Source organism: Protobothrops mucrosquamatus, unplaced genomic scaffold, assembly GCF_001527695.2.
Source record: "Protobothrops mucrosquamatus isolate PMUCROS unplaced genomic scaffold, P.Mucros_1.0 scaffold399, whole genome shotgun sequence".
Taxonomy (NCBI): domain Eukaryota; kingdom Metazoa; phylum Chordata; class Lepidosauria; order Squamata; family Viperidae; genus Protobothrops; species Protobothrops mucrosquamatus.
The window spans coordinates 304576-314981 of record NW_015386730.1 but is presented as its reverse complement, the minus strand read 5'-3'; the positions used below and the strand labels follow the sequence as shown (position 1 = coordinate 314981).

At 40.2% G+C, this 10406-nt stretch overlaps 1 protein-coding gene across 2 annotated transcripts; it reads left to right on the top strand.

Annotated features, from left to right (window-relative positions):
* The first annotated feature begins 204 nt into the window (after nucleotides 1-204).
* Nucleotides 205-9404, top strand: LOC107287552 (beta-fibrinogenase mucrofibrase-3). 2 transcript variants are annotated; one of them, XM_015816073.1, is made up of 6 exons: nucleotides 205-383; nucleotides 508-589; nucleotides 4781-4928; nucleotides 6092-6351; nucleotides 8133-8272; nucleotides 8616-9404. In XM_015816073.1, the coding sequence occupies exons 2-6, from the start codon at nucleotides 538-540 to the stop codon at nucleotides 8787-8789; spliced, it is 774 nt and encodes a 257-aa protein (XP_015671559.1). In that variant the 5' UTR covers nucleotides 205-383; nucleotides 508-537; the 3' UTR covers nucleotides 8790-9404. The 2 variants fall into 2 exon arrangements, with proteins under 2 accessions (XP_015671559.1, NP_001310175.1); NM_001323246.1 differs by lacking the exon at nucleotides 205-383 and having other exon boundaries at nucleotides 538-589; nucleotides 8616-8789.
* Nucleotides 9405-10406: the final 1002 nt, after the last annotated feature.

Below are 10406 nucleotides of genomic sequence, written 5' to 3'. Positions count from 1 at the left end.
TTTAGTCTAACTGTTGCTTTCTTGCTTTTTGGAATCAGCTTTTGCACCAGAAAAATTTCATGCAAGCTTGGGAAACGGGTACATGGATGGGATATACTGAAGGAGGGAATAAGGGACTGTACAGGAATGATTGATGTCTTTCTTATGATGCAATGGCTCTGTTGTCTGATTTTCATTGGCTAACAAAGTGTATAAAGCAATGCTACCAACTTTCTAAGACGTGACACTTCTGGATGTAACTGTGTCAGCGTTCCAGATTGTTGGCCACCCAGCTGCTTAATTTGATCAAATAAAGTGCTGCTTGATCAAGAAGTCTCCGCTTGGGTTATCTGATTAGATTGATACGGTATCTCAAGTTTAAGTTCGGGACTGCGATCTTACAGGTGAGAAAGTGGCTTTTTTTCCACATCTGTACTTCGGCCTCGGAGTGGAAGAGAACAAAGTGATTAATGAAATATTTTGAACTGTGCATTCTTGCCAAAATTGTTCCCCATCTCTAAATTCCAGGCAAACAGCTTGCCACACAGAGTTGAAGCTATGGTGCTGATCAGAGTGCTAGCAAACCTTCTGATACTACAGCTTTCTTACGGTAAGAGCCTGGACAATGGAGCAAGGGGTGGACGGAGCTTTAGGTGTCTTTTTCGGTTTAAACCTCCAGGTACAGGAATAAACTTGCATGTAATTATTAACTGTAGATGTACAAGCAGGTCACAAGTAGAGAGTGGATGAAGAAGGCCCGGTTGGTGCAAATGGGGAAGACCATTGCTGTATTTGTAATGATAGTATGAATTGATACATTTATTCATAGCAGCAAAACTAGCCAGTTAAAAATATATAATCCCAAATATGGTCAGCTTCCTTTCGTGTTTCTATTTATTTGGCAACTGACTTCAATAGAGGAAGATAACTTATTAATTAATATAAGATGCAATGAGAAAAAAGTTGGGGAGGGGTTTTCAGTGCTAAGGTGGTCTTTAAAAAATGGTATATGAGATGGCCATTGATTTTTGTCCAAACTGGTAAAATAAATCTGTTGGATTTAACCTAGCTCCCATTCTGTTAGATCTGCTGCATTATAGAGCGTGCAATATCTGGGTCATTGCTTCTGAAACAAATCTCAAAACCGGTATTTAGGGATTTTACTGCTATCAATGTGGGCTCAAACTGTTTTTAGTGAACTAAATACTAATCTTATCAACTTCCCATAGATTGAATTCCATTTTTATCAATCTCTTCCCCAGTTTCACTCCTTCTCTTCCCTATTCTCCACATCATGAGGCCATATATTTTGCTTAGCAATGCAGTACAGCAAGATCAGACTCTGGACCAAATGCTTCTAAATGTCCATCCTTTTTAGAAGCTCATCTGAACTATTCTTCTGACTTTAACTGATTAGCGTAATCTGACTGGCAGTGATACCATTAAGTTACTGAGCAGTCTTCTATATTTATACCAACAATAATAGCGTCCATATATAGAATTCTTTTCATAAAAGTCATCTTATTGATTCACCATATATCTTATTTTCATAAATCTTGTTTAAGCTCAATTTCTCCATAATATTCAAACAATTCTTATCAATCATAATTTTCTCAATAATTAACATCTAAATATCCAAATTTTCCACTTAAATATATCATCCCAGTATTTTCATATTACATATATTATAGAAATACTATACTTCTTATCTATCATCACATCTACCTATAACATCTTTTCTAATCAATTTATATTTCACTTCTATTCATAAAAAATGATTGAATCATTATATATCCTTTTTTCAATATTCTTATTAAGCCTAATTTCCCTCAGTATTTCAATCATTCCTTAATCCTAAATCTTTTCAAACTTAATTTGTCTTTAAAGTTCAAACTTTTCTTTCACTTTCATCATCCCAATATTTTTACATTTTGTATCTTATCAAAAATTACTATATTACTTATATCTCTTATCCCACTTATTCTAAAGCCCCTTTATAGCCAAAGTTATTTATTTATTTAGCCATATTCAAACAAGTGTTTGCTCGTATAATATTCCATCTGGTAGGGCGAGTCAAGTCTCTTGAGCCCATCTCTAATCTTCTTCCTTTGCCAAATTGCTTTCCAGATTAATATTTTCGACTTGTCAAATATTTCTTGTATTTTTGTAGTTGTTGTTAGGCGTAGAGGATACATAATACACAAGATGTATACTTTTTGTCTCCCAAACTGTGATTCTCCTAACAGTGTCCATTTTGTTAAGTCTTCTTTCTTCTCAGGTTTATTTTGACGTTCTAATGCATAAGGTATCTTTTCCATATTTATTTATTCCATATTTCCATATTGTGTGTTTTTTCTTATTTGTATTAAGTTATAATTCCATTTGTGACTTTGCCAATTACCGGTAAGTCATTTTTTTCTAGTTCACATTCTGTTATTTGATTTGTTTGTTCATTCTTTACCATCATTCTTTGAATGTGTTTTGATTGTAAATTTAAGTTAGAAGTGTATTCATTTATGTTGTCAAAGTTATGTTTAATCTCCTCATGGTTTAGAGCTATTGTGATTTGTATCTGTCGTAGCATTGCATACATTTCTTCTTGGAAAGTATTTGTCTTGTCTTGAAATTTTGCTTCTAGAGGTCTTTGATCTTTCTGGCTAAATCTTTCAAGGGACAAGAAGTCTCAAAATTTTTGTTGCTTAAGTGAAAAATCTGTTTAGTGAGTTTTGTCCCATTTTACGACCTTTCTTGCTACAGTGGTTAAGTCACTCACTACTATTGTTAAGTTAGTAACACTGTTGTTAAATGAATCTGGCTTCTTCATTGACTTCACTTGTCAGAAGTGATCACACAACCCAGGGACACTGCAACTGTCATAAATATGAGTCACATGCTAAGTATCTGAACTTTTTTCACATCACTGTGGGAATGCTGCAATGGTCATGTGAAAAACTGAATAGCATGAGCCTTTCTGATGGCTGAGATCTAAGGCATCTGGTCTTTTGAGAAGCTGTGGCATATTTTGCTTCACTTCTCCGCTGCTCAGTAACTTTCTTCAGTGCCATTGTAAATTTGAATGGTCACTAAATGAATTGTTGTAAGTCAAGAACTACCTGTATTAATAACTAGTTCCTTACTGTGCAGGGAGACTGAGTGGAAAGTACTAAACATCTGTCTCCAGCTTTGCTTGTACAAGCTTTCACATAATGGCCTTTGTCTTGCAGCTTGAAGATGTATGGAGTTCAATTCCCAGAATTCGCCATGCTGGCCGGGGACTTGTGGGAATTGAAATCCATACATCTTCAAGTTGCCAAGGTTGAGAAACACTGGTTTAATTGATTGAAAGTACAATCAGCTCATTTATATTGTGGTTTATAAGATGCTCTTAGGACAGTGATGACGAACCTTTTAGAGACCGAGTGCCCAAACTGCAACCCAAAGCCCATGATTTATCACCGGGTGCAAGGTGGGTGTGGCCCACTGGATGGGCGTGGCTGTGGTGGTCATGGCACACTGGGTGTGGCCAAGGTGGGCGTGATCATCTCAATGTTGCTCGTGGGGAGGGATGCCTGTGGGGGTGGGCAGGGTTGGGATAGATGGGACGATAGGCAGGAAGCTCGTTCTGAGGGGTGTGGTGAGGCAGGGTGGGGGTGCTATTGACATGGGGCAAGGCAAGGGCTGGGGCAGCTGACTGACACCATTGGCCCCTGTACAAAGAGGCCAGTGAACACATGGGGACCGCTGTCATCCGTTAGCAGCCACAGCCAGCTGGCCCCTCAACTGGTGCACTCTGGGGCTCTGCAGCCCGCCGTCAGCAGTTCAAAGAAGCCGCCTCTGAGCTGGATAGCCGGCCGACAGCTAAGGAGGTGATGCAGTGGGTCATGCCCAGGAAAAGGAGAGCATGTGAGGCCAGGAGGGATGGGACGGGGGGGAGGGAAACCAGCTGTGCCGGGATGCATCCAGCCACATGGGACTTTGGCGAGTTAGCAGGCGGCTGGTTGAAGAGGGACAGTTGCCATCTCCGGGGCATGGTACATGTGCCCACAGAGAGGACTCTGAGTGCCGCCTCTGGCACCCGTGCCATAGGTTTGCCACCACTGTCTTAGGAGCTTCTATAGTTCCAGCAGCAAGACCCTGCTTTAAATAACTACGATCCTGGAGTGAGAATTCAGGGGGTGATAAAAGTGTCTGTTTCACTTCCCTATTGAATAAGTCAACTCTCCTGTTTTGGAAATCTTTCCATGCCCAAATCTTATCACCACTAACAAAGCAAAGCCTGCTTCACTAAAGTGTTAAGTGTTAAGAAGACCCTGGTCATATCTTATTTCAGAGCACGGTGAGATAGCTGTGTAATATTTAATGAATTTTTGCTTTCCTAAAACCATGTTTGAAGAAATGGGAATTAAATTTTCTTATGTTGTTATATTAAACAAGAAGATCTCTAACTGACTTCTTATCTTAAGATAAGATAGAATAACCTTTATTGTCATTTTCTATGAACACACTGGCACATGTTAAAAATGAAATTCTGATGCTCTTTCTCAAAAGTATATGTGTGTACACACACACACACACACACACACACAAATTAATCACTTAAGATTCACAGGTAGTTTACCTACATGGGCATAGGCATATATATGATTTGCAAATAATCCATTTTATTCAACTGGTTTGATGATGTGTGTCCCACAGTCATCTGTTACCCTCCATAATTAGTGTATTGATGGAAACACTACCAATAAAAGCGATTCTGTTCTACTCCACAGTCAAACACTGAACTTTTTTGGTTTCTTTGCAGCACAAAAGTCTTCTGAACTGGTCATTGGAGGTGATGAATGTAACATAAATGAACATCCTTTCCTTGTACTCGTGTACTATGATGATTATCAATGCGGTGGGACTTTGCTCAATGAGGAATGGGTGCTCACTGCTGCACACTGCAATGGGTGAGGACATTACAGAATGTGGAAGGGTTGAGGGAGATCGTGTTTAGATATCCAGATTTTTTTATAATGTTTCTGCTAGTTTTTAGTGACTTCTCTGTGCATTTTGAATGAGTGTTCTGCTGCTACTGCTATTGCTCCTCACAATCATATCTTGAGCAATGCTGTTTAAATATATGATTGAATTTCCATGTTCTTCACCACAGTATTCATATCTTTCCTTTTTTCTGGGATATAATAATAACAAGAATAACAAAATCTGGAACATTACCTGAATACCACCAGCATTGACAAAATCACCACAGTCAATTGCAAAAGGCAGCCTTAATTGGAACATCTTGTGGCAATCCCTTTAATACCATGGAACCACAGAATTTATCTACCCCAGGTCCTTGGGAAGGACTTGATAGGTGGATAAAAATGCCAAATCCAGTCTAAATATCTGACTGACTGCGCAACTAACCAGAAAATAGTAACCATATGCTGCCTCACTCTGGGGGTTTGCCATAAAAAATATTTTTTTAAAAAAATCAGTAAAACATAAAAGATGAAAAGATGATGAAGTGAGAGGCTTCTCTCTCCCTTATCAAAGGCCTGGGTGAGGCACTACACCTTAATACCTCTTCTAAACAAGAGCAGAGTGGGCACCATTCAGATTTTGTGTTCGTCTTTATCTATTCAACCATCCTTTGAGATAGGCTGGGTTGAGAGAGGATGTGCGCAATACAAAGTCATAACATTAGTACTGTAACCACATGGGTTCTATCTTTAACACAGTCATTTATAATTTATAACTGCAACATTTACACAATACACATCCCAGTCAAGAAAGAGATGGATTCATAGTATATGCCAAGCTTTCTGTGTGCTAAACAGCACACAGGTGAATTCATGCTTCAAGATTTTGTATAAACAATGGAAATAGCTTATTCAATCACCTTGAATAAATTTCTTGAGTGAACCCAGATCTCTAGGACATTGACTGTAACTCTTCCAGGTTTCTGGCAGGTTTTTCCCACAAACACCATTGGAGAAGGAAGGTTATGGCCCTTTCATGTCTGGCTCTAACAATCCTGCTTGAGGGCCAAAATGAGGTCAAGGACCAACACAAGTAATATAGTTTACTTTAAGTTGTTGTTGTTAACTTCTTGTTGTTTTTCTTGTAGGAAAGATATGGAGATATACCTTGGTGTGCATAGCAAAAAGGTACCAAATAAGGATGTGCAGAGAAGAGTCCCAAAGGAGAAGTTCTTTTGTGACAGTAGCAAAACCTACACCAAATGGAACAAGGACATCATGTTGATCAGGCTGGACAGACCTGTCAGGAAGAGTGCACACATCGCGCCTCTCAGCTTGCCTTCCAGCCCTCCCAGTGTGGGCTCAGTTTGCCGTGTTATGGGATGGGGCACAATCACATCTCCTCAAGGTAGGGATCTCTGTCTATACTCTCAGACCCAGCTTTTGATGTAACATCAACTAGGTCTAGGGTCCCACTATGTCACCCATGAATATTGGAATGTGGATGGACAATGGGATTCCCTAAGATTCCATTTCTTCATCAGTTCCACACCCACAAGGTCCTTGGAATAAAATAAATAAGTAAGGAAGTGGCATGCTGTGTAGCTAAAAAAAAACCCTATAGGATCAGGTTTACTTATAGCAGTGCTGTTGGGAATCAGAAAAGTCCCATTAGCATGGCAGTCTTGCCTGGCTTCATTACCTTTAATAATGGGGTGTTTTGTGAATGGCCATGGCCGTTTTGGAAATGAAGAAGTGTCCCGCGGAGGATGTTTTCAGAGTATATTTACCCCTTGCTCTCAAAATACCAAATATGAACTCAAAAACATGGTCTATCCTTGGATGGATATAAAATCTCTGTGGATGGTTGCAGAGGACTTCTTCCTTTTAAGTCCTGGTGGTGCAGTGGTTAGAATGCAGTATTGCTGGCTATCTCTGCTCCCAGCCTGGAATTCGATCCTGACAGAGCTCAAGGTTGACTCAGCCTTCCATCCTTTTGAGGTTGATAAAAGGAGGACTCAGATTGTTGGGGGCAATTTGCTGATATTGTAAATCACCCAGAGAGTGCAGTATATAGGTCTAAGTGCTATTGCTATTGCTAGTAAGGCCATGGAAGTGTTACATGCACTCTAAGCTTTGACTTATGGTCATCCACACATTCAAGCCTGCCAAGGTAGGTAGATCTTGTAAGCCTACCGTGTTTTCTACGTAGGTTTCTACCAAATAGGTATAGCTAGAGCAGACAAGTCACACAGCCTTGGTCAAGAGCTGGGAAATAATTAAGGACTCACACAAAAAATTTTCAACTAACCACTGAGGCACCACAAGTTTTTGGGAATACACGGAGACCCAGTGAATTTAAAGTAACAGCAAAACTTTACTGCTTGCGATATAAATTTGCTCTTTCTCATATGCACACATGCACCCATCCATGTTTAGACACATCCTTATCAATTAGGCTGCCAGGCACCAGCTAGAGGGACAGAAACTCCTAAGTTGTGGATCCAAAGATGACTCAAGGAGTGGGTGAGCTTTAGGATCCCTTTTTATACTGAAAATGTCTTGATTTGTTGATTAGCTGGGATTGGGGTTTATTCCATATTCTCAGGCTCAACTTTGTTTGATTCAAATGACATTTTGCCTTTTTTTCCTTACACTTATTTCCATCTCATCTGTCCTCCGCAAGGGATCTTTTGGACAAGATTCCTGATTTTTTTGTTCTTGTACACAATACAAACTTATGGGTCTGCTTCATCTTCAGATATGGAAGTTTCGATATGCAGGCTGAGGAATTTTGGGAGTGGAAGTTCACAAGTCTTAAAGTTGCCAAGTTTGGAAACCCCCGTTCTAGGTCATCTCCACGGGATGCGAGATCAGTTCTGTGACTTTTGAACTAGCAAAAGCCCCACTTTTCCAACAAGGGAATCTTTGCGTAGAGTGCCGGAGAAATTTGAGAAGCCTTCAAATGCCCATCAGCTGATTTAAGACCTATTGATATCTTGAGAAAAAACATTTAACTAACTCTTTTTTTCCCAGGAGTCCCTTTGAACGTCTTTGAAAAACAATACTTCTTATTCCCAGGCAATGAGATCAGCTCCGTTGGTTGGAGACAATGGAAATTATAGCTCTATGCATCTAGGTAGTAAATTGTGAAAGGTAGAATTTTGCCTATGTTTTATTTTTTTCCAGAGACTTATCCCGATGTCCCTCATTGTGCTAACATTAACCTACTCGATTATGAGGTATGTCGAGCAGCTTACGCAGGGTTGCCAGCAACAAGCAGAACATTGTGCGCAGGTATCCTGGAAGGAGGCAAAGATTCATGTGTGGTAAGATGATCCGTTTTAAGACAGACTCCTAAAGAAACGATGCCAATTTTCAAAGCTATGACAGAGATCTAGCCTTGAAGGCATCTTGTAGAAACATACAAAGTTACGACTCTTTCTAACTCAAGTGCCTTCTAGGTGTCTAGATTTCCAGACTTCCCAATATTGGTGATTCTGGTGGGGGAAATACAAGGAGTTAAATTCTTCTACAAGGATCCTGGATTGGGGAACATCGAAGTGAAACATTTGGGGGCTATATGTGAATGGACGATGGGAGGGAATTGTTTGCTCCACTTTCCATTCATAGATACGGTAGTAAAGTTTCATGTTTGATTTTTCTCAACAGGGTGACTCTGGGGGACCCCTCATCTGTAATGGACAATTCCAGGGTATTGTATCTTGGGGAGGCGATCCTTGTGCCCAACCTCGTGAGCCTGGCGTCTACACCAATGTCTTCGATCATCTTGACTGGATCAAGGGCATTATTGCAGGAAATACAGATGTAACCTGCCCCCTGTGAAAACTTTTGAAAAAGTCAAGAGGAGAAAATGTAACATATTAGTACATCTCTTCTATATCCCTAACCATATCCAACTACATTGGAATATATTCCCAGGCAGTAAGCTTTTTTTAGACTCAAATAGGACTTCCTTTGGAGTAAGAAATGCTCAAAATAGTGCTGCAGGGATCATGTCCCATTTAATTTCAGTATAAAACAATCTCAGTAAAACAGAGGCCTGTTTTAGGGTGAGGTGCAAAATTTTCTGACTCTAAAATGGACCATTCCAAATATTTTAACCTCTGAATATCTTTCCATTTCTGTCCACTTCTGGGACAGTGGGGTCCTTGATGCTCTCTGAGCTTGTCTTTTTCAAGACGTTTCATTACCCAGCTAGGTAACATCATCAGTGCTAAAATATTCTCTTCTATTGGTACTTCTGTGGCATTTACAATACGCTCATATGGAGTCATGCAGTCATCCCACAAACATATCCATATACCCGGGTCCCACTGTTGCCTAAAAATGATCCCAGATTAACCCCCACTTCCCAATCACTAAATAGAATCTTTTGAGAATCATGTTTTCATGTAAATTCTCAGGTATCCACAGCAATAAAATCGTATAAATTCGTCACTTGTTTTCTGATCCTTTGGTTTTGCAAAGTAATGGTCTGTTAAATGGCAGCATTTGAACAACTGGGCTTAAAAGCTGAAAAAGCTCTGACCTGGATTTCCGGTTTTGCGTGCTTGAAACTGGCTGACCGGCCATACTCAGCATGTGGTCCTCAATGGAACTGCATCTACATGGAGGGAATTGTGTAGTGGGGTGCCCCAGGGCTCTGTTCTAGGCCCAGTGCTCTTCAACATCTTCATCAATGATTTGGATGAGGGGATAGACAGGGAACTCATCAAATTTGCAGATGACACCAAGCTGGCAGGAATAGCCAACACTCCAGAAGACAGGCTTAGGATACAGGAGGACCTGGACAGACTTGAACACTGGGCGCCATCTAACAAAATGAAATTCAGTGGTGAAAAAAGTAAGGTTCTACATTTAGGCAAGAAAAACCAAATGTAAAGGTATAGTATAGGGGGTACCTTGCTCAATAGTAGTAACTGTGAGAGGGATCTTGGAGTCCTAGTGGACAATCACTTAAATATGAGCCAGCAGTGTGCTGCAGCTGCCAAAAAAGCCAACACAGTGCTGGGCTGCTTTAAAAGAGGGATAGAATCAAGATCACGAAAAGTATTAATACCACTTTACAAAGCCTTGGTAAGGCCACACTTGGAATACTGCATCCAGTTTTGCTCACCACGATGTAAAAAAGATGTTGAGACTCTAGAAAGAGTACAGAGAAGAGCAACAAAGATGATTAGGGGACTGGAGGCTAAAACATATAAGGAATGGTAGCTGGAATTGGGTATGTCTAGTTTAATGAAAAGAAGGACGAGGGGGGACATGATAGCAGTGTTCCAATATCTCAGGGGCTGCCACAAAGAAGAGGGAGTCAAGCTATTCTCCAAGGTGCCTGAAGGCAGGACGAGAAGCAACGGATGGAAACTGATCAAGGAGAGAAGCAACTTAGAACTAAGGAGAGACTTCCTGACAGTTAGAACAATTAACCAATGGAACAAC

What these genes read in the sequence shown, in the direction of transcription:
- LOC107287552 (XM_015816073.1), top strand. Translation starts at nt 538, where the DNA reads ATGGTGCTGATCAGAGTGCTAGCAAACCTTCTGATACTACAGCTTTCT. An exon ending in GATACTACAGCTTTCTTACG is followed by an intron (nt 590 to 4,780) that starts GTAAGAGCCTGG and finishes GTTTCTTTGCAG; the next exon opens with CACAAAAGTCTTCTGAACTG. An exon ending in GAGGCAAAGATTCATGTGTG is followed by an intron (nt 8,273 to 8,615) that starts GTAAGATGATCC and finishes TTTTCTCAACAG; the next exon opens with GGTGACTCTGGGGGACCCCT.